We start from the raw sequence: 24,837 nt of genomic DNA, 5'->3' as shown, positions 1-24,837 counted from the left end.
ATAGCTAAAAATCCTTACTAAAAGCTAGAAATCCTGTGATAGCTCAAAAATCCTTGCTAAAAATCCAGTGATTACTAATCCTGTGATAGATAAAGATCCTTGCTAGAAATCCTGTAATGGCTAAAAATACTATGATGACTAAAAATCATGTGATGGCTAAAAATCCTATGATAGCAAAAAAAATCCTTGCTAAAAATCCTGTGATGGCTAATCCCGTGAAAAGATCATTGCTAGAAATCCTGTGATAGAGAATTTAAACTACATGTAAATGACGGATGTTTAAGAATTTTGCACAATTGCCTTTATGAATTATATTACTCTCTAAAAATGTCAAGCAAATTTGCACATAAGCCAAATGAAATGCCCAAGTAGCAGAGTCAGCCTTATTGATTAAATTTAAACAACGCATAATCCTCTATACTTCGGGAAAGAGTTGGATTAAAAGATGGAGGAAAAATCTATTTCTATGACAGTTTTAGAAGCCGAAAGTGGAATTGGGAGTCCCAAAACATCTCACTCATGTCTGGAAATTAAAATCACAGGGTTTTGCAATTTAGAATTCAACAGAAGAACGAATGCAGGGTATCGAATGACGTTGGTTGTACATGTAGGTTATGGTCTGGTGGATTTCATATTGAACTTGACAACTCTGCCACTGTGTAAGTTTGTAATATTATTGATAGTTACTGGTAATATTTAATGTAGTGAAGTAACCATTTCATGTATTGGAACAACAGTTTGGAAAGTAGACTAAGTTTTCAGAAATATAACCTAACTGGCTTGCATTTAAAACGGAAACTTCAAGAATGATATTTGAAAAGTTAATATTGATACATGTTTGCACATATGCATATGATAATCATGACATAATGGCAGAATGCATTGTAAAAGTATCAGTTGTATGATGTTGCTGTTTATAAGATGGAAAATATATTATGTTCACACATTGCATTACTAAATTAAATAAACTACTAACTATTTTTGATGTCCAACTTGATAGTAAAACTGAAATTTCCCAGGTAAATTTTAATCAACATCATTACAGCCAGAATAACCGTTGTCATTAAATGCACATGCAAATTCTGAATGTTCTGATAATTTCACCTAAGCAACACCTAAGCGACCGTGACATCACGTATAAACACCCTTTGGCTGAGTATTAGTCCATATTTTCGGGCCTAAATGTGTCCAGAAAAGTATTCTTGTGCGGCTTATATATAGCCTTCAAAAAATCATTATTTGCCAAATGATGAGAAGAGAGAAGTCATTTCAACAACTTTACTGTGTTATATCAACAAGAAATCAAAAAGTATAGTTATTGACAGGTGAACGTTTTCACTTAAACTGTAAAAACCTCTAACAAATGATTCCTTCTCTTTGTTAACTGAATTAGATTCAAGGTAAGTAATTATCTCCATGAAAAATGGAGATATTGTTTTGGGTGTGTATATCGATCTGTTTGTCAGTTTGTCTGTCTGTTTGTGTTTCCGGACTACTCGGGTCAGCATAACTCAAGAGCCTCTTGATGGATTACAATGATATTCGGTATGTGGGCGGGTGTTGTGAAGCCAAAATTTAAGGTCGATTTTGGGCTCCCTGGTATGTGACCTTGATACTGCAGCAGAACTTCAATTTTTGTATCTTTTGACCTGGACGTGCTATGGTCTTGATTTTTGGGTGGCAGATAGCTTGTGATGTAATTAAGAAGTGTTGTAGGTTTGGACCCCCTAGCAGCTTCCTCTGGAACTGCAGGGGCGTTTTTGTGAAAATCTTCTAAGGAGAATAACTGAACAAAGGAACAACGGATTTCCATGATATTTAGTATGCAGATATCTTAGTAAGCCATCTCTTCTATTTTTACCCATTCTCCTACACAGGGCTTTACTGTGCCCTATGAAGCTTTAGTAGGCTTTGTCTTGGCCGCATGTAAAGCCCTGTCTATAGGAGAATGTCTTTAAGCAAACTGTAAGAAAAAGCCATGACCAATCATATTCCAAGGTTTTTATCCATTTAAATGTGCACTGAAAGCAAAATGATCACATGTAAAATGATGATTTAGAACCATTCGATAAGTCTTTGATAGTTGTGGTTATGTAATGTATTTCAATGACACAAAATGATAATTTCCTATTTCTAATGCTCACAACACTTTGCAACACTTCAAAAAGTACCCTGTGTCTGGATGGATAGATGTCCATTGAGGCAGATTAATATTAACTTGATATTATATAATAATAGTAACTGATTTTTGTGGGAGAATTTCACTATGTATTGCATACGATGTCATAATATACTCTCTGGCTTTTCCCACATCAACTATATTTAACACTGTCCTAACCTAATACATAGAATTGTTTAAACTCTCAAAATTCAATTACTCATAATCGAACAAAACTCACAGAAGAAATATAAAACTTGTAGGCTTCCTTACTTCGCATATAGATAATTTATACAATGTATTATTTTCCACATATTGCAGCATCTTTTCCACTTTGTCATTTAATACATTAGAATCATACTTGAGCATCACAATTGAGTTGCCCTACCATATCTTTAAAATTTTCTAGATCTGTACTGCAAGCGGCAAATTTGTAAAATGTCGGAAAAAATTCTCTTGAAATATTCCCTGATGTCGGATCCTTCACTGGAATGTAGATTAATGTGCAACCTTGTAGACTTGCGCTAACCCGCAGTGACCCAGGTCATTAGTCAGTGTCTCTGCTTCCTCTTGTGTTCTCCGTAGAAGCTCATATAAAAGTCTGAGGGCCACTTGAGTCAGTCGTTTCAAGAGGGTCGAATGCCCTTGACGGCACTGTGCTAAATTTCCACTCTTCGGCGTTACCACAGTCATCGGTTGTACCACAGTATGTGCGAAATCGACAGAGCGACCCAAGTAGCAGCGCTTGGAACATGAGGCAGAAATGGAAGTGCCCTGTTTTGTGTCGGCGCCGGATTGGTCCATTCCTGGTCACATGACTCTTCAGAATCGGCATCACGTTTAAGGTCACACTTGGTGTAACAATTATTGTCCTTGGGTATGTTTTTGGCCTGGACTCCGTAGACGTGCCCTGAAAATAAGTATATATATAGACTTGAGGTTAACTCTGGGATTATGAAACATCAAACCGTATTGCTTTTCACTAACAAAAGACAGTCGATGCTATCTTAAACATCTGCCCATTCAATCAAGGTAAAAATCTGGGATTACAAAACATTGAGCACATATTATTAAGTTTTTACTGACAAAAGACAGTGGATGCTATCTGAAACCTTTGCCCATTTCCAAATCTATCCAGCTGCATGCTTGTGCAACTGTTATATTGCATTGAAGGCATAGCAAGAAACAAACTTTAAGGCAATTGGAGGCTTGCAATTGAAATATCATTTAACCCACTGTAGATAAATACATGCACAATGTACTTCATCTTCTAACAATACCTCACAGTACAATTACTCTCCCCACAATACCTCACAATTACTCTCCCCCGCAACACAGTTGATCACACACTTGGGAAAATGAGGTATGTAATTCTTTAGCAAGCTAGACAAAAGATGTATAATGATAAAACAACCTTTAATGATAACTATTTATCATAATTTGTTGCTTTCTTCCAATTGAATTAGTCTAATTGACATGGTATGTAACACTGGCAAGGAATGGTAAGAGAAAGATCTGTTACTTGCAGTATGATGATACATGAACACAAGGAACAGGTTTCTTGTGTTCAATTTTCACAGGTACTCATGATAAAGGGCTGTATCTAGCTTAAAACTTTCTACCATCCCACTGTTTGGGATCCATGTTGTTTGCTTTCATTGTTAAATCTGTTATTTCAAGTTTACGAAAATACATTTTCCATCAGTTTCTCTTGACATGATTTTCAGATTATTTTGAATGACGGGGTGAAATTTCTGTCAGTCTCAATGATAGCCCTGTCCTGAACTTTGAGGAGGTGCCTCAAGCACGTTATAGGGGAAGGGCTAGCAACCCCTCGTTGTAAAAATATACCCTGCTACTGAAACAGCAAGGAAACCTGTGTTTCACTAACTACAACAACATGCTTTTAATGTTAATAACACATGGAGTTCAGCACCAAGGACAGGTAAATTTCTTGCTTCTCCGACAGAATAAATAACTCAGACTTCATGTCCTATGTGCCACTAGGCACTACAAAGGTCTGAATAAACAAAATGATTTTCTACATTTTCCAAACTTGTTGTTGTTGTCCTTGCTTAACGTCTATTATATCACTAGACATGGTCTCTTGGTGCTGGGTTTCACTTGGTTATGTTACGCATCAAACTTACCCGGGCAGGAGAAGCCCGACTCGCCGGCGTAGGGTGAGTCTGGTAGTAGGTACGGGCACGACCTCTCCATGTCCAGACAGAAACTGCCACACGGCCTCTTCAGGACTCCCTCCCGGTACAATGGAAGGTTTTCTGCACAAAACCAGTCCCTGTAGGCAGTCTGCACAAAAAATGAATGGAGAAAACATTCAAATTTTCTTGGTTCACAACACAGAAAAATACTTTCAGGCATGTGGCTCCATAGTAAGTGAAATGTGCATTGAAGTCTGTGCATCTCATTTGAATATGTTAAATGCACACTGAATCAGTGGTACAGTAATAGATATAAGATATAGATTTTGATACTAGATATGATTATATCAGATATGGATTCTATTTTTGCCCCCTTGTACAGAATTTTTGTTTTCTGCATTGAAGTCATTGCATCTCACTTGAATAAGTTGAATGCACACTGAATAAGTGTAATAGAAATGAGATATAGATATAGATGGATAGATATGATTATATCAGATATGGATTCTATTTTTGTCCCCTTACAAAATTTTTGGTTTCTGAATGTATTTTTGTTTGTTCTAAATGTTTGTTTGCTTGTGTATCAGTTATTTGAATGCACTAGTTAGCTACTAGTAGAGTGGCTGGTTTCCACATGCTAGGCATGTTGGGGACACAGACAGGAAGTTAGGTCAAAGGTCTCAGGTAGTTCTCAGAATCATTTCCTGTCTTCAATTTCTCCCTAAATGCATGTCTGTTGCCTCATAAAAGCCAGTGAGAAAATGCATTAGTTAGAATCAGCAAGAAATTCACAACAATGATAAAAACAAGAAACTCACAAAATCACAAAATATTTCAGGGACGTATGAGATCTTTGATTTTTTTGTTTTTCTGGTTAGACTGGACACAAACATTATAGAAATTGCCATATACAATGTCATGTATATGCAGTACTATTGCTACTTGTTATAAACCACCTTCTTGTTTCATCATAATTGTTATAATTAGTTTATAATTGGAAAAGCTAGAGAAAAAAATCAATTTAGAGCAGCTGTGGCTATGATTTGAAAGCTGGAGAAAGAATAATCTAATGTTTGTTTAGTATGTACTGCCCCCTTTCTCAATAGTGTCACACATTCAATGCAATTCAAATGTAATTCAGTTACACATGCCCTTCTTAGATCAAGGTTGCCTGCTACATCTAAGAATGATGCCATGAATAATTTATTGCATTGGCCATCAGAGTTTGCAACATATGTTCCCAATATGTTACAATATCAAATTATTACCATCAAATGTTAGTGACTTTCTTCTTACTCAATAGATAATGTTGAGTTCCACAGTCATCCAAATTTCCTCAGATGCCATTTTATATTCATTAGAGCCTGCCTAGGATTGGCCCATTTTGAACATTGGGGAAAGGGAAAAAGAAAGAAAAAAAAAAGGAAAAAAATGATTCCAGACAGAAATTCACAGTATTGAAAGGTAACAAATGTTTCAGTACTGCCTTGTTATCATTAGCTGCTTATCACAAGATTACATCAATTTGAGGTTTTTATATGTAAAATAATCATGTTTCGAAATAGGAATATCAACATTAAAACAGAGTAAGACAGGAAAGTCTGTGCCTAGTTTCACACAGAGAGTGATGAAGTGGTTATTTTTCTTACATTTTCCTCTATCTTTTTCAATCTTGCCTCTACATTGTATCTTTTTACCGAGATGGCAAAGAGACAATAAAAATTAGTGTGGCCCAAGGCGCTACTAGATCTATGTGAAACATTGAATAATTTTTCTTTTACATACTAAATGCTCTAAGACGTACCTAAGTCAGTCTATCTTAAATGCTACAACAATATGCAGCTTTTACTACTTTCTCTGTTTGGTCCTTTGACAATAAAAACTAATCACATGCATGGTTTCTGACAAACCAAAGACACCATAACAAAATCTACACAAACATAAATGTTACAAAGTACTTCCAAGTGCATGCCTATTGAGATACGAGCCTCCAAGAAAAATCCATATATGGCACATTTGTAAGGAAGCAAGTTTTACGGGACTTTGCCTTCAGGTTATACATTGTATATGCTTATCTACAACATTGCAGATAAGATCATATGCCGTGTGGTTGCTGACACATCCATTTAAGAATGCCTGATAACATATCTTCATTTTGATCAGACAATATGCCTTTACAAATGTCTTGAAAGTTTCATTTCCCACACTACAAATCCGTTTACAAGGTTGACAGATACGGATCTTAAGACGTCACTCTGGTTTTATTAGTTTTTAAAGACAGCCTCTTCCGTGCCATTGCTCTATTGCTACATGTAGCTGACAGATTACTTGCAGAGTTGGCAAACAGTTTTAAAGCTATGGAAATCCGAAAATAAAATCTTTATTAGATCTCTGAGGAAACTTTGATACTGGAACAGCAGTTACAGTTTTGAGATCATAACATATAAGATTACTGTGTAAGTTATAAATGACTGTCAAATAAGACTGCTTACAGGTAGAACACATGCTCACTATCTGTTTTGACACCAGTTCCCAATTTTTCCAGGCATAGAAGTGCTTGCGCATAGATTTTTAAATGAACACTTTCAAATGTCGAAGAATAATTGTTACATTTGCATTCAAAAGTTTGGCAAGTAATTGTACAAAAATGGCGTAACTAGGCACATAGAATGCTTAGACTTGCCTGAAATACAAACACTCATCACTGTTTTCCATGATTCCATTGTACAAGCTGACATGCCAATAGTCTAAAGGGAAAATATTCCAGTTTTATGTTAAAGAACTTTACCTTTGAAGCTAATTCCATTTATTAGACTTCAAAGTCTGGAATTGCTAAGAGAGTATTACAACTTTGCACAATATGCTTTCATGCAATTCAAATTTACTGTGACAAAAGGTGAAAAATAATTATAGTAGTCCCATAGCCTTCTTGAGGCTGTAGGGCACAACATCTGTGGCATATAAGGGGATTCAAAACCAGAATATCTGGGTTCTGGGCCCAACACTCTAACTGTTACACCAACACGACGCCCATTGGGTTTATATCGTAGTAGATTTGGCAACAACAACAACAAAAAAATATGGAAGCCCTAAAGAGTAAAAGCCGCTACGATACTTGCAAAATGCCTTAGGTATATTTTTCAAGCATTTGAAAAAAGATAACATGGCAGTATCTTCTAAGCATAGCAGTTATTGCATTTCAATTTGATCAGATTTACCAGGTCACTGGTCTGTGACTAGTTACTGCCCTTTATTGACAATCGAGTGGTATCGATGGACTAAAGGTTAGACTGCGAGACTCAGAGGATCTAAAGGTCCTGGGTTCAAGTCCTAACAGGAGTCAATAATGTGCCCTTGGGAATTTTCTAACTTGATTAGGATAGGTGGAAGGTGGAGGAAAGAGAAAGATTGGCTACACTTTCCATGACGCTAGACTTAGATGTATATCATACAAAGATAGGTGTATTTACATGCAGATAGATATACAGAATGTACATATATACAGGCTCTTAGCTAGCAGGGTGTCTTCTGGAAGACCTAGTCTAAGAAAATAAAGAAATTAGATACCCTCCTTTTACAGGGGACACCCAGAGGACACCACGTTTCTCTTGTAAATTACATACACCCGCCACACACACAAACTGCGACTGTTGGTTTTTTCCTCATACCAGACACTGGGACAGCATGAAAATTGATTGACATGCAAAGCTACTGAGTAATTGTTAGTCCATAGAGCCCATCGGGGAAGTCTGCCCCCTTCCCCAATTTTCGAATGCCCTGTTTATAAATCCTAGCTCAAAGCCTGCAGTAAAATAAAACTCATTGCCTTAGTGGCCCCGGATGGGACCTTTAACCTCAACGTTAATCATCAGTTGGATAATCCGTCATTACTAACAAAAGGCCTTCTGAAGCTTGTTATATTTGTGACCTTTATTCAGACAGTTGTCATACAGGCATATCCCCAGTGACGCAAGCAGTAACACAACCCGGTTGCCTGGCCATCTGGATCAAACTCCGTGGATCCGTGGGCAGGAGTTCAATTCTAGGTCAGGCCCAGCTCAGACATGCTGTTGTGAGGGATTGCACTTGTCATTTCAGATGGTGACATAAAGAGTTCTTGGCTTAATGCGGGAGCCCTAGCAAGGCCACATTGCACTACTATCAAACTCAAAACCACCACAAAAAAATTTTGATCAGTCTCCTGCCCACCTACCTAATCTCCAAGCAGATCTACACGGGGCGCAAAAATCGTATATGCTAGCCAGAGAAGGTCCAGTCAGCCAGATAAGCTGACTGTCTCTGGCTAGCATATACGAATTTCGCGCCCCGTGTAGATCTGCTTGGAGATTTCACCTACCCCCATGTATTTACATACTATACATTGTAATGATGTGTTGGAGGCACCTGTTATGGTGAAAATACTAACAACTTGAAGACACATTTGAACACGACGTGATACTAGATCTTTGAACATTGAATATTTATCAACAATTTCAAGCAACGCCAAAGCCTTTAATTCATTCCTCTGGTACATATATTTATAGATCAGAGACAGCATGCCAGCACTACAAGAAGAGACTGTACTGTTCGTCTATAGCACCCTTTCTGAGTTGTTAGTAGGTTGCTTTTGACTGGCCGTCTGTTAACGTGCTGGTGTTTCCACTGCAGCAGTATGTTGCTATAGCGCTATTGCTAACTCAAAACCATTGCGAACACATTTTCTCCTTACCACGAAATTAATTCACTGCAAACTTAAATGCATTTACAGTAATCCTTTTTAACACAGTTTTCAGCACCAAGGAGAAAAACACTCAAGAACCAACAAAGGATTTGGTCTGGCCTAGAGATATATTCTCCCTTCAGATTGTCCACTAAATTGCGCCTAGTCCTTTAATCTCAGCTGACAAGTTATTATTCATAACTATGATCCTGCGTGCAAACTAATCTCATTTCAGGGATAAATCATTTCATTTTCCTGGGACCCCTGTGCAGCCTTCTCGCTGTAATATGATTTTAACAGAGATTCATCTCTATAATCTAATGTTGTATGGACTGGGTAAGGAATTAGAATCAAGTTATACAGTAACTGTCATTTTTTTTTTATGTGCAGGAGAAGATCTATTGTCTTGAGTGGTAAATATGTGTCTACAAAATGTAGAACTAGGGCTGTAGTCGTATATTTTACTAGAAGTACATTACCTGTAAAATTCACGATACAATATACGACCAACTAGACTGAGTAGATTTTGCATTGTGTATCTTATTACCTGGATGTCTAACATTTATAGACTTACCTGTTGTTTAGTTATACATGTGCATTGTATAAGTCCAGATACCTGAAAACATTTAAACATAACGTTACTAATTGCTGAACCTGAAGAAAGTAACATTTATTGAGACTTTATTATTTGGGAATTTCTAATCTTTACATTATGCTTTCAACCCTCTAACCTGATTTAGATCTTTTTATTTACATTTGCCTTTTGCTGATAATTGCTTCTACAATAACCTCTGGACTCAAGTGCCAGCTGTGCCTTTTTTCAAACACTACTGTACATACGCTAGCACATCTGTAGTCCTAAGCCTGTAACATTACAGCTGCCACTGCTTGCTGACATAAAATCTGGGGCATTTCAACATTAGCTACATTGTCAACCGTTTGAGGTCAGTGGCCGGAATACTAGAAGCGAAATGACCTGCTGACCGCAAAAGGTGAAGGTCTCACAGACCATATAGCAGAATCAAGATAAAGTAGATAAGTTAGAAAAATGACCACTCCTAATTTCAAGGAAATTATGTCTACCTAAGGGCCCGTTCACACTTATGCATATATTGTAGTCCGTATGAGTTGTGTTTTTACATATTTCTGGTTTAGGTTAAGTGTGTGGGAAAGAAGCTGTTTTTAACTTTGACCCACTGTTGTGCAGCCTGGTTTTCGAACCTAAAAATTGTGTTTTTTTTGCCGCAAACTTTATCTAATATATTATAATACAAAAACTGTCAATACGCAAATCATACTGACTTCAGTATAGTTTTTTTTACCCACAAATGTAAACGGACCCTAAGGCCGAAACTTTCCTCTCAAAATCTGTTTTCGAGTAGGCTTTCCAGTTAAGTCTAACAAATCAAAATATGGCCAAAAGCAATTTTACCCATAAACCTATCTCCATCCTTTCTATATCAACAGTAGAGTAGCCACTAGAGATCTTGTTACAGTCATCATTATGCTTCAAAAGATTACCGTAACAAGTTGAATTGGCATCATCCAAATTGCACGTGAACCGTTTGCTAACAACAATACATGACAACATGAAAAGCTGCATGTAAATTGGCACCGTGTGGCGCAATCGATAATTTGTTTCAAAACCACTGATATGCCCTGATGTTGTGCACTTGGAAAATTTTACATATTAGGACATGTATGCCAAGATTTTTTTCATTCCTTTATATTGGCCAACTTGGATATGTTTTGTGAACTAAAAATAAAACAAGATGGGATATAACTGATATAGAATCATGAGATGACAGAAACTAGACTTAGATAGATATACACAATCAGTATTACTGGGTATCAACATCTAATTATCATTTAGTTTCAAGCAGTCATGAGCTTATGATTTATGAAAACAAATTGACAATGCAATACCATTGCATACAATGTTAACGTCACTGTAACATTGAACCAATGTCAGTTCCAATTTCACTGTAATCCCTCAAACCATTACAACATGATTAACTTTGATCTAGAGAGACCTCTTTCCTTTATGCAAACAATTCATTATCCACCAGACACCCTAGCTAGTTACTTGTCAATCTAGCAGCACTGAAAAGTTTCTTGTTCCGTAGCAATTTTGCGGCAGTGATATCAATTATAATTATAATGCCCACATCTGACACCTCTGTACTGATTGGAAGCCAATATGTGTGACCTGATAACTATTTCCTATTCTAAGCAATATCTATAGTTGCCCAGATTAAAAAGCTGTTTAAAGGGATAGTGATTTCAGCGAGGGCTGGCCTCCCATAAATTACATGGCTGTGCAAGGTCACACAACTTACCACATTGCATGGACCTCTCGGATAGGCTACGACCATATAATACTGACCAAAAACTCATCAAGTTTCACCATTGAAATAACTGCCGTTTGGAATTTCAATGAACCTGAATTAAATGAGGTGTCACAGACAATTATCTAATTAATAGAAGTACTCAGTACTTCTATTAATTAGATAATTGTCTGTGACACCTCATTCAATTCAGGTTCATTCAAATACCGAAGGGCATCTATTTCAATGGTGAAACTTGATGAGTTTTTCATAAATTGGGCTGCTTTTATGCATTTGACATTGGAGGGGAAAGGAGAAAAGGTATTATAGCATGATTATTAATCGGGGTGGGCCAACTACTCTCTCCTCCCAGCCAGGGGCTTACAATTGACGAGGCTAAATTGCACCACCTGATGCCACCTTCATTATCAAATTGGATGAAGTTTAACGACTACTACCACATTGAAGAAAAACTCTGGTATGATACCGTTTACCAGCAATACACAGTGTATTGTACAAGCAGATTTTTTTTAAATTTAAGCAATAATAATTTAAGCATTAAGCAATATCGTAGGTCTTTTGCAGTCTTCTTTGTCATTTTAGATGGTGACGTAAAGCCAGCGGCCCCGTGTATGAGGGGCTTCAAGTGTTTAAGTCTCAAGCACCAAATGTTTAAGTCACTGCGCATTAAAGAACCCAACACACTTAACGAGAAGATTAGGTGTGACCCGGTGTGCTTGGCTAGAAAAAGCAAGCCATAGCAAAGCTACATTGCACCACTACTAACTACTTGAAAAAGCAACAGCTTTACCTAAGTATGCTTTACTTTAAATCAATTTACCCGCTAAGATATCCAAACGACCAACTGTGTTTTTCTGGCCTAAGATAGGATTATACAAAGACAAAGCCGCTACCCTTTCCAAACTTTCATTAGGACTGCATTTATATCAAAGGTATTTTTACAGGGTTACAGACATCTGCAAATGATGCACATTGAAGCAACATCCAATATTATAGTGACCAAAGGACAGCATCTAATTGCACCCATGCTCGTGTAGTCTAATCCCCCAGCACAATTAAGAGTTAATTAAGCTGACATGATTAGGTATGACAAGGCATCAGTAGCCCAGAGTGGCACTAATGAGACAGTGTATGAGACCAATGGAGTTGTTTCGGCCACTCTCTGTGGGGTTCGAGCTAGGATTTTATTTTAGCGAAATGGTAATCGCAAAGTAGGGAAGCAACCAATCTGGGGGTTGGTGTCAAAGGGGGTCTTAGTCCTTCCACAGTGAGAAGATTTTGGAAAAGTAAGGTTAAAAGTTGGCCTTTATATAGTATATGGGTGCCCGTGGGGGACTTAATTCTCTAATTTTAGACCACATGTAATTAGAGGGATTTTTTTGGTCAGTTTGGATGATCATTATTATCAACACTTTTCACATTATACAGGTATATTAGACAAGTGGATTCTTGCAAAGTACCTGACTATGCTATGGGGTGTCCCTGTGGTGTAGTGGTCTGTGCCTTTGCTACTCTGCCACATCTAGTTCAAATTACATGTACTTGGACCAGAAGGACTGGAGTTCAAGACCCAGGTAGGGCACCTAAATACTGGACAAGAGGCGCATTGAGTCATACCAAAGACTTTATAAAAATGGTACATACTTATGAAACAGTATGGAAGTTAAACACACTCCACTGCCAGTGGACTAGACCCCTGCTGCAGTGATTGCACCACAGTGTGGCCCCAGGGCTATGAAACGGAGATGGGCACCACCCTATACATCAATTATGATGTGGGAGGATTTTAACTTAACTTAACCTGACTACGCTAGTTGAAAATTAAGCGTAATGGTACTAATTTAGCGTGGTGGTCACAAATTATAGAGTGGTCGCCCATCAGCTAAAATGTACTTGCTAGAACCCTACTCAAGGTACAGTGCGAAAACTCTTACCAGCAGTGCTGATTTGAAAATAGGACAAAAAATGATTGCTCAGTTTTGGCAATTTCTCAAATGATACCAATTTAGGAAAGAAGCAACCCATTGTTTCTTCCCAGTTACTGCCCATGTTATGGGTAACTTTTGCCACAGGTATGTTTTTATTGACTCTCTAGTTCTACTAATAACAGAATATCGCAATCTTACTGCCAATATGTGCTGGGAATGGGCATGTGCTCAGAAGAGGTTCACATGAAGCCTCCAGGAAGAGACTCATCTTGCCATTATGTACCTTTAGATGGCTGCTGTTATTCGTTTCTTGAGTGCCCGAAGTACAAAGATGTCTAAGGGTACCAAAAATCGTGGGAAACTGATGAACACTGTTGAGAATTTCCATTTGAGCCAGAATCAGGGTAGAATAGCAGGGCTGATGCAGGGAGGGTTTGCCGAGTGCATTCAGCCCTGCTGGAGGAGGGGGTTGATGATATTTGTTCTGAGAAATGTACCTGTCCTTGGTGCTGAATTCTAAGTTTTATTAATATTGAAAGCATACATTGAGTTAAAAGAATTTTCAAGGCTTCAAAGCACCCTTAATCCTTGATTGTTTTCTCCTAAAGTCATTGAAGAACTTCACCTGTTTGATGATGTTATTAGAGACAACTACTGCAACATAAAAGAACAACCACCTATGGGAAAAAATACTTTTGATTCAAGGACACCTTTGAAAAACCTGACGGAAGGTTAACTTTGATGAATTGACATTTTGCACTCGGGATGTAGTAACATAAAGTGTTTATGCCTCAGGACTGAAAGTGGTTTCATGACAGTATGTATTTCAAATTGTACAGGGACTTGCCTTGCAACCTTCAGGCTACAAAACACCAACATGATTTCTCGGTTCTCAAACTTGCCAGTGTGTATGAACCCCCAAATACTCATATTTTTGCACCAACCGTTGAATAAGGTCCTTGCCGTACTATACTTATTTAAGTTTTTTTTTGTTGCTGTTCATGCATTTAAAGTTAAGAATTAATTGTTCTGAATGATAAAAAGCCTGATATGTTGATGTTGTGGCTCAAGCATTAGAGCCTATCACAGGAATCCTGTATCTTTTTCCTTTCTTTTTCCACCCACTTTATTGATTTCTTGACAAAAATGTGGAGAACCAAGAATTAAACTGGTTCAGCCTTACAACGTATTTGTGTGCAGAGTCTACAGACTCATTTCTTGGCCCCATCCCACTATCGAGAATGCAATTGCTCGACGCAAATGAAATTACATGAAGTAGCATCAATTTTGCCACAAAACTTCTACAGCACTATGGCAACAGCTAATTTATATGCCAAGGACGACTCACTGAAAATTCCCTGCCTACACCTTAATGATGGTTCCCCAGCAGCCCTGTTACTGTTACTGTAATCATCCTTAGCCCTTTGTGACTAGTCATTAATAGAGGGTATACTGACTATCCTGACATGCTCCCAATGGCTGTAACATGTAATGATTTCCTATAGGCACTGTGCCATAATCCTGAATGTTGTACTGAACATGGGAGGAATGATCATTGTAAATTACTGTTTTTTAATTTGCTCTTGTGGAAAATGTTTGAGGATAATCACATGGTTGGACATGATTTGTCTCTATTATTCAGTAATGCAGGATAAGACGCGTCTATTAATAGTAGAAGGCACTGACACAAAAACTTATAATTTCAAATTTTTCTATTCTGTGCAGCTGAATCTGCAGTGTATTACAGGCTCATCACTGTTGGATTTACCCCCTATACTCCTTTTATAGCTGATAGAATATCAGCTGAAAATTGAAGAAAAAATGTTGCAAAATGCTAAGCCCCTTTCTGATGAAATATCCTTGCACAATTTAGAAAATGCCAAAATGCTAACTTACTTTATCTTATCCTTACGCTTCAACTTCGGGTTAGTGAGGAGTTGCAAATGTTTTTATGTAAGTGAAGTAGGTGGCCCAGAATGCAGTGTCGATCAAGTCTTTTATTACGTTATCAATCCATGGCCATCAGGGTCTAGCAGTGGCTTTAAAATCCCGAGAGTGTAGAATTATATGCATGGGGTGTCATCTGAAATTAAGAATGAACCTTAATCCAGTTTAGCTCACTGAAGAGCTACTTTTTCACTGGTCATCACAGAGAAGTCAGATACTATGTAACGTTGGGTAACATAAATTCGCGGGGTACTTAAATTCGCGATTTTTCGAAAACGGCGTATTTAGGGATATGTGCTACATGCAAAATCAGTTATAACGCCAGCAATGCAAAGCAGATAGACTAACGTATTCAGAACACTGTCTGAAAAGCTTCGATAACCATGCATTAGAAGTTGGCGACGTCAAAAACTCTCCGTCCCTTATTGACAGAGTCTGGGGGCTTCGTGGGAGAATCACCCAGCACGGTTGTTCGCTGGTTTATAAGACAAATGTCACATCTCCTGCCTGCTAAACACAATTATTTATAAGACAACTTATTACAATCTCTTTTGCTAACCTGCAACTGGATTCTAAGTGTGATCAATCATCAAAACTCCTCTCCGTGTTGCTACAACCTACGGCACGTGTATTTTCCCGCCGCCATATTGTTAACCAGAATCCTGTTGTCAAGCAGACGACAAAGGTTTGTGAGGAACACTTTTTTGTCTAAATGCTGCGTTTGATAGTGGACTGAGGAAGATATTTTCCTCAAAGTTTGCTCCTAACACAACAAGGAACACATGGACATAGTAGTATTACCATTGCTACGGCATCCAGCTAACTTCCCATGAATAATGTAACGTTACACGTTGCCCGATGATGACGATGGGCCGACTTTGAGTGAAGTTCTACCGACTCAACACACGGGTTGTTCCCGAACTGGCCTGATGTGTGCGGTACGGCCGTTTTTTCGTGTATTTTTTTTACTTGGACACGTCTATATCCATAGCACTCTCCTCAAGCCAAGGATGGAACGAATAGCTGCTGTATAAAATGTGATTAGCGGTAAGATATTGAAGACGAATCTTCTCTCCCGAATTAATGTGGCCCCCTGTCCGACAGCACCGTTATTGTGCGTGCGGCGGACGGTAGTTTCAAGTTGAAATATTATGGTGTCAGCACGACTAGAGACAAAATCTACCATATATATGATTAGTGCAAAGATAGTACATGATACTGACAGAATTATAGAAAAAAAGGATGGTTTATTGTTCTGCTGGATTGATTTCAGTCAACCATTATCGGAAAAATCCCGAATTTATGTTACCCAACGTTACAATATTTACAGATTCATTGTACCAGCCTGAGAGAAACTCCACTAGCTTTTATCGACAAGCACACTGAACTCACTCACTCACTCACTCACTCACTCACTCACTCACTCATTCATTAACACTGAACAGTCAACCACGAATTCAATGTCCTGTCCTAAGGACAGAAACCCTTTCCAATAGCATACATTCAGTGCGTGACAATAGCTGGGATTCAAACTCCCTAACCCTATATCCATAGGCAGGGTCACTATGTTATCATTGGACTACACACGATACGCAAAGCACGTCTGAATTATTAGCATCCTTTACAAGATGTTCAAACCACCTCACACGTTTTTCTTTGATTGCTGAAAAGCATGCACAGTCACAACCACTTCTCTGATCACAGGTTACTTCCTGATTCTTTTCATTCTACACACATTGGCACCCATTTTCAAACACCTCAGCGTAACTGTTTCTAAATTTCTCGTCCAATGTTCTTGTTCAATGTTAGACAGGATGGCTGGGTTTTAGGAAAAGTTTTAAGTTTTAAAAATTTCACTGTCCCTGTTGGGCAAACATCTACTGGCCCAAACCAACTTTTCACTGGCCGGAAATTTAGATGATGTCTTTCTAATTGATAATAAGCATTTTTATCTGCTTCAAGGAAGTTGTTTGATTTTTCAGTAAAACAAAACAAAACATGACACTCTCAATATTTGAGAGTCTAGGGCTGGCTAGCTTTCCGGGTATCTGATAGGCTTCTATAAGGCTGGTCAGTCGGGCCGGCCACTGGGAGCAAAGTCTGGCTAATGAACCAATATCTACCCACATCTACCCATGGAGAGATTGCACTCATTTAAAGATCTCTCTGGCCCAATCGAGCTAGTAGGTTTAGACTTTGCACTTGCCCAATATGTACTTTCACTTGCCCTGGGCAATCGGGCCAACAGACTTGTTCAACCCTGCAGGATGATTGAATGTATATACAAACTTTATGAAATATCACAACATTCGACAATGTCAGTCAATGATAAATACATCTTGTGACAGTCTCTACTGTCTTGAGTATTCAATAATAACAGCATATTACTGTTAATTGTTGAATCAAGATTCAGGGCACATTTTGCTTACTAATTGTCCAATTTTCCAATTTCGTCATAAAGGTATCAGTTAGGCTAAGATAATTATGGTATTTTGGCGTCAATGTGAATATTAACACTATCATGCATGGTTATGGTAATTCTGTTATCTTTATCTGGAGTAAAGAATAAATTAAATTTGGCTTATTGACAAGCAGATAGGCCACACTAAACTATCTTCTTGGCTCACAGATATTTTAATTTAAAGAAAATATAGTGCATGAGACTGGGGAAAGACTGAGGCATTCTTATTTAGCTCCCAAATGATAAAAATCTGAGAACTTATAAATCAAATTGGTTTAGCCTTAAGCAAATAATGTCAGAGTTGCTAATCCAATAGTGTTAGTTTCTCTAAGACCCCATTAATTACATTAAGACAGAAGAAGCTTAAAAGCTTTGCCTCAAGAGCTACTTTGTAATTGTATCATTTCCTGAGCACTCTTTTACAATATGAGGGTATCATAGTCTGTGATATATGCACTAAAAGGACATTCATCTTCTTCAATTCTCTTACGCTCCCCTTTCAAATACTAATAAAACTTAACCGTATGGTAATGTTACAGCTCAGTTCTGCACCAACAGCCAGTTCCAGTGTGCCAAAGGTTAAACAATTCACATGCCTTAGGCTACACCAATTTGATTTCTTGGGTAACCGATTTTTATTTTCCCCCAAAAAAATTTTTTTTGAAAAAAACAACAACATGAAAACAGTTTTCATTATTTTTTTTTTCTAAAATCTTTTTTTTTTTCGGAAAATAAAAATCTGTCAACCAAGAAATTAAATTGGTGTGGCCTTAGGGTGTACTGTTACAGTAATGGTGGTAGAAGTCAGAGTTTGAGGAAATGTAAGCTTGGTACATGTACAAAGTCAAGCCAGAGGGAAAATGTACATAAATTACAGTCATTTTGTATATCTCAAATAATGATTCATCTGTAATTTGCATAACCAATTGTCGGATTTTTCCAAAAATGTTGGTTCCGGATAAAATCAGGAAAACAATTCTCTTGACCATTTGCTAATTTTGTTACAAAAATTTTTTAAAAGAGCAAGGATTAATTGGTGTTAACCTTTATTTAGCTTACAATATTTGGCAAAACCAGTTTCTGTCCTGTACATTGGTATTAATATATATATATACACATATATATATACCAGTAGTTAAAGCTTTGTGAACCCAGACTTATTCGCTCTGAACCTTTTCCACCAAGTAAACCACTCTTTAATCATTTGACTGCATGCAAGTCCATTAAGCAGTAAATGATTCTAACTCCTCAATTTCCATGTCCCAATTCCTACAGATTTGAGTCACCGAGCTCAAGCAACACTATCACAGACTGCTCTAAGTACACATGTAACAAGATTAAGGCCAGACCTCTACAAGCACTAAGCCTTAGAACGTTTAGCTGGAACTGATCCAGTTTTTGTCATATTGTGGGTCATTTAAAATGCCACTGAAACTGAAACCATTCACGGATGCCAGTGCCATAGTTTCATATGTTCTATTATTATTATGATATAACTTCTTTCATGCACAGAGAAAATAACATTTACTGGAAAGTGAACCAAAGTCATGTAAGAGGTGTGACTATTAGTAAATAGATTTAACCAGCAAAATGTCATCACAAAAAGATTGATGCTCAAGATGAAAATCAGGCATCATCTTGTCTGCAAAATAAAGGGAGAATTCCTTTTGATATCAGGAATTAATTCTATTATTTTATGTCTGGAGTCAGAACCATACTTTTTATTTAGTGTCATCGGTGGCAGACAATTTTCTAGGAAAAGAATTGAGGAATTTCTAAGAATTCTTGGAAACAGTCCAGTATTTTCTGAGTCCTGAACTCTGTGTAGAATTGATTCTTGACTGCCATGGCATTTGACAATCATTACTTTAGGGGACTAATCTATGCTTCAAGTTCTGAATGAGTCTTCTGTGTATTTTTGAGTGTTGAATTTTGAGTCTACTCTAGAGTAAAAACTGAATAAGTACAATGTGATACAGTCATGACATCAGCTCCCACTGACTGCAATCCAAAATGTAGAAATGCACAATAAAAATATAGAAACACAAAATTGGGCAAATGTGGAGCCACTCTCCTATTCTCTCAATTTCTATATTTCACAGATAGCCAGTATTAGTCTTATCCAGGATTCGAATTTTCAATAATGGCGCACTCGGTGCAATTGAAATGCATTCTAAATATTCAATGGAAGCCCGTGTGATTAAAGTAGAACTCTGTGTGATACGGTAAATTATCACACGATGCAGAACACCCTTATCAAATGTTTAAACGTCCTAGGTATGACACAATACCAAATATACAATAGAAAACAGGTGAGAGTTCTTGTTTTTTCTACATTGTTTGACAAGTCATTGAACGTATGTATACACAAAGCCTGTTCTGGGATTGGTCATGAGATATAATTAGATTTACTGGAGGTCACCACACTAATACGGTGTGTGGTATGTTTCCATGGTAACAAGGACAACAACTCTAGGCAACAGAAAATGCCTGGAGACATGCCAGTTACTAGCGGAAAATTGGGACACAATTCTTATGAAAACAAGTACGGCTGATTTGTGGTCGTTTCTTGGCTCTATGTTAACCCTTGTCCTGCTGGATTTCCAGAGCAAAAATATACCCCCACTGCTGAAGTGTTTTGAAACAAAGGGTGCTAGTTTGATATTCCTCATTTTTAGCTACTTCGCTTTACAACGTACAGGTGCAACGTACGTATTCTAGAAATACCCTCCACCCAACAATTATATTGTCAGGGCTAGCATACAGAACAAGCATGTACGAAAATTGTTGGGCTCAATAGGACTAGGGTTTAAATCTTATTTGTTGTGAAATATCTTTGTTGTAAGATTCTTAACAAGCTATGACATAATAAAAGGTAAAGGTAGTCCCATAGCCTTTAAGACTGTAGAGGCAGTGGGTTGTTTATCATCCACTGTGTTTAGGGCACGGCATTGAAAAGTGCAGCCCATCTCTATCCTTTCAATGCCTTTTACCTCCCTAACCAAAGTCAGGTACTCATTTTCACACCTGGGTGGAGAGAGCAATGTCATGTTTTAAGTGCTGTTCCCAAAGATGCGATGTCTGGCCAGGGACGCCAGGAATTGAACCTGTGACCTATCAATTTCATGCCTGCTTGGCCAGCCACTGGGCCATTCAAAGCCACGCTATAAGATATAAACAACTGTCAAAAAGGATCTGTATGTCAGCCTTTTCAATTATGGCTGAATTTTGTACTTGGCAACCACAAATGAACCAAGAAGGTCTCCATTTTGCTGTCCTAAAAGAAACGACAGATATGACAGGAATCTTAGTCATCAAATAACCAGGTTTTGCTGAGAAAATCAGACAAACTGTAGAAAAACTTATAACGTTGCTAGACGCAACAATTTGTATTATTTTTCTCCACATACAAACCTTAGACTTCACTTGATTATATGGATGACATCCATGCATCAATTTTCCTCTGTTTCAAAATAGTATTTTTCAAAAGCATACTGTGAGTAGTACTAGTATAAAGAAGCTGCAAAATTAGCAAAATACAATATCAGCAAGCAGATACTAATAAGATTAGTTTTCCAAACTTAAGAGTTTTGAATGTTCAGTCATTGTGCAACCTTCCTGACCACTTAAATTTATAATGTCTATTGGCACATAACGTTTATCATTATGTATTCATCCGATTAATTTTCAATTTTGTTTTTCTAACCATTATCAATTTTCTTAATTCATTGCAGCTGTTGTATTTCAGTTAGCAACTAAATCTAAATATTTTGATAATTGGTCATCTTCATCTTGGTTTGACGAATAGCCAAAAATGGTCAAATTATGACTTTCCCATGAATGATATTAGTGAAAATGCTGTCCTTATTATACAGCTGCAGTTGATTTTAAAGGAAATATCAGAAATGTAAAAGAAATCTTTGAACACCCAAAATGCTACCAGCATGTTCTCCTGTCAAGTATTTCAACTTTTGTTTTACATAAAATATGCAGAAATTGACCTCTGAGTAGGCTTTTAAAGGGGGATTCAACCTGGGAGAAAAATGTTCTGATTCTGCAGATGATATTTTCTGAATCCCCAAAAAATAATTGTATTGGCAACTTGACATTGAATTTAGACAAGGCAGCAGTTGCTTTATGCAACATCAATATTCTGATAACCCCCAATTACCCTCCAGATAAAGTACAGCTAGGTACGACATCTTGTGTTGCCAACAACTATTAGACAAACTTCACCTTGGGCAATGTTAAGAAATCTTGGGTTGATTTTAGAAACTACTTTTGCTATGTGTTTCTATATAGTTGTTTGTCAACTTGTACTAGTAGCTAGCCTTTTAAAGCAGCTTTATTTTCCTTTGCTTTAGGTAAAGAAATAACTTTGATCTCTGACAATCTTTCCATTGAAGCCCTTATTTCAGATTTGAAAACAGTGCCCTCGGAAAAATGAAGGATGTTTAGAAATCTAGAGTAGATCTCAAAAAATAATGTTTGTAATGTGTGTTTGAGTAGATGTACCTCACTTTTCAGCCACATGACCTAATTCTTCTATTGCTTTGAGCCAAAAATTGACCTGGATGAGTTACTGGATTATGTATGGTTCATTATTTTCTATCAATTCATGATGAAATTTCACAAAATTTGGTAGATTTTGTTGAAGAGATTCATCAGTCATGTGTGATTACAAGTTGCTAAAATTTAAAAGGTAACAAGATTTGGAGGTACGTGTCTTGTTACCTTTTAATTCACTGATTGAAGAATACTCTTGTAACTTGGTAGATTTTTATTCATAAAAAGGTTTACCCCCTCCAGCTAATGTCTATCATAAGTATTATGGACGCAGGGGAATTTAAACATAAAAAAAGGTCATGAAAGCATGACTGAGCAATTTTGCACTAAATGTGCATTCAACATATTGTTCTTATCAACAACCCTTTCACGCTACCATTAAAATCTTTAACCAAATTTGTTTTGACATCAATTTGTCTCAGATTATTCTATCTTACTTTATTTTCGATATATGCATGTCTTACTTTGCTTGTCAAATTATTAATCAATATTCTACCATGATGTAAATGTCATCATATACATGTACAGAGCTGCGATGAATATTTATTTAGGTCGTCATGATTAAAACCATTCACGCTGCACACAGCCCTGTCCCCGGTCTAATTAGGCGTGGAGAAAGTGTCCCCAGACACAATATTGTGTAGTTGGTAACGAGAATATGAAACCACTATGTGGTATTGTCCATATCTCTCCCTCGTTTTACAGAACTGAAACATTAGCGCTTTCACTGAAAAGGCACGTGTTAGCAACATACACTAGATATAATTTGTTATGGTACAAAACTCACTCCATGCTCCAACAATGCAGAAAAATACGCCCTAGATGGAATTTCCCAATTCCCTCTGCGACGGCCGTTAACATTTGAACCCATCCCTTTGAAGAGCGAAAAGTCTTTTGATTATCCAATAATTTCCGAATATTAAAGCGTGGCCGGCGGGTAATTGGGTGTCACGGAAAGTCCTCCTAGCAAACGCTCGAAGGGAAATGTTGGCATCATCTGAATAAGATCGATTGTTCGGTGTAAGTTTTAAGGAGAAAGTTCTTACTTACCTCACATGCATCACACCTCCATCGCATAGCGTAGTCGTCTTGGCAACCGCAATGTCTCTGTAGAGTCAACATGGAGGATTCGAAAGCTGTCCTTAAACAAGTGTCCAAAAATAAGACTAAATCCAAACATCTCTCGCAGACGGATTCGTTTCTAGAAGGCGACCCCCATATTAGGCACTCGTGGCTGCCGGTTCGATTAAACTCGTCCAAACATTCGGCGAGATTGTGTGTCGGGCACAGCCCATGTATGGACTCCTTTTGTTTATGTAAGAAATTGTAGAGTTGGAGGCCGGAATTATTCAGGAAAAGCTGGCCTTCGCTCGGCAATATGTCCCCCACGGTAAACAAGGCGCAAAACGGGAGGCGCCACTCCTTTGGCAGCTCCGTCGGCTCCGTGCATGCTATAGTCCCAGCCTTGGTGCTGAATCCTTTGTAGTAGCACCTGTTGCTTGTTTTCTTCTCGCTCACGTGCGCGGGCGGCATCTTAGGGACGTCTTTCATGGCTACTGCCTCTCTGACATCGTCTACCAGTAGGAGACTCAGAAGCAGCAGGGAACTAATAGCCGGGCGCCATTTTTGCACCTCCCGAGTGTAGAAGGTTACAGCTAGGCTTGCCCTCTCGGTGCCTGGTCCATGACTGGAAGTCATGTTTCACGGATCCCAGCGAGGAATCGCCACACAGCTTACAGCCGCTCCAAAGCCGTGACCCCGCTGGGCTAGGGCAGGCATCCCGGTTGGCTCCGGCGTTTTGAGACAGTAAAGACCTGTTGTGCGGATGGTTTCAAAGTGGGCGCCGCCTTGCATGCATTGTGCCTAGCGACGTACCAAAACAACTACACCATATCCACACGACTTGAGTATCAGACGGCAGAACCTCCGACTATCTCCCGGCGTTAAGCATGTCGAGTGTTGCTTACAGAAGACTTTCTCGGCTGATTATTTGTAAACCCGACCCGCAGCGAATTTCCGGAGAAGCGCCCCACATCCACGCGGCCTTTCATGACAGCGGGCAATTAATTTAACCCACCAATAGCAGGTAAATCCAAACAGTTTATCGCGAATTTTCCGCTCACAGATATCCTTGTATCTGTAAACAATGTCGCCCTTTTTAAATCGTCTCTGCTTGGAATCTCTCTTTCAGACCATCGCTGTGCTTGCTGTAGGCACACGCTGCCTTGCATGCGTGTTCTAAATAATTTTGGCAACCCGACTCCTCCACCAAACCTGCGAGTCTTATGCAAGTTCACGAGACCGAGTAATGAATGAACGTTTTGCTGTCATTGGTAGATCTTAGGGACAGGTCACTTTAGTCCGGGGAGGGGTGGGTTTCACCGTCCAATATTCACAATTTCAGTTTCTGTAACGGCAAAAATTTGGTCAATGGACGAAGATATCTCTGACAAACAGCTTTCTTATTCTTTCCATATGTTTCCGCTAGCGTGGCATAAATAACGATTTCCGGTCATACGATCTTAGCCTCCACCGATCAAAGAGTGT

The 24,837-nt window shown here is 38.2% G+C and overlaps 1 protein-coding gene across 1 annotated transcript; it reads right to left on the bottom strand.

Annotated features, from left to right (window-relative positions):
• Positions 1-1,562: 1,562 nt before the first annotated feature.
• On the bottom strand, positions 1,563-24,528 carry LOC136423522 (uncharacterized). Its single transcript, XM_066411713.1, has 3 exons — positions 23,341-24,528; positions 4,309-4,468; positions 1,563-3,068 (listed from the first exon to the last, which is right to left on the bottom strand). Exons 1-3 carry the CDS (start codon positions 23,986-23,988, stop codon positions 2,848-2,850), a joined length of 1,029 nt encoding a protein of 342 aa, XP_066267810.1. The 5' UTR covers positions 23,989-24,528; the 3' UTR covers positions 1,563-2,847.
• Positions 24,529-24,837: the final 309 nt, after the last annotated feature.

The sequence above is a fragment of the Branchiostoma lanceolatum genome, chromosome 17, assembly GCF_035083965.1.
Source record: "Branchiostoma lanceolatum isolate klBraLanc5 chromosome 17, klBraLanc5.hap2, whole genome shotgun sequence".
NCBI classification, from domain to species: domain Eukaryota; kingdom Metazoa; phylum Chordata; class Leptocardii; order Amphioxiformes; family Branchiostomatidae; genus Branchiostoma; species Branchiostoma lanceolatum.
The sequence above is the reverse complement of the archived record's forward strand: the minus strand, read 5'-3'. Positions and strand labels throughout refer to the sequence as shown.

Coding starts and splice junctions, on each gene's coding strand:
- LOC136423522 (XM_066411713.1), bottom strand. CDS start 23,988: ATGACTTCCAGTCATGGACCAGGCACCGAGAGGGCAAGCCTAGCTGTA. Junction 4,469..23,340: donor GGAGGTGTGATGCATGTGAG/GTAAGTAAGAAC, acceptor TTTTTTGTGCAG/ACTGCCTACAGGGACTGGTT. Junction 3,069..4,308: donor GTCGGGCTTCTCCTGCCCGG/GTAAGTTTGATG, acceptor ACTTATTTTCAG/GGCACGTCTACGGAGTCCAG.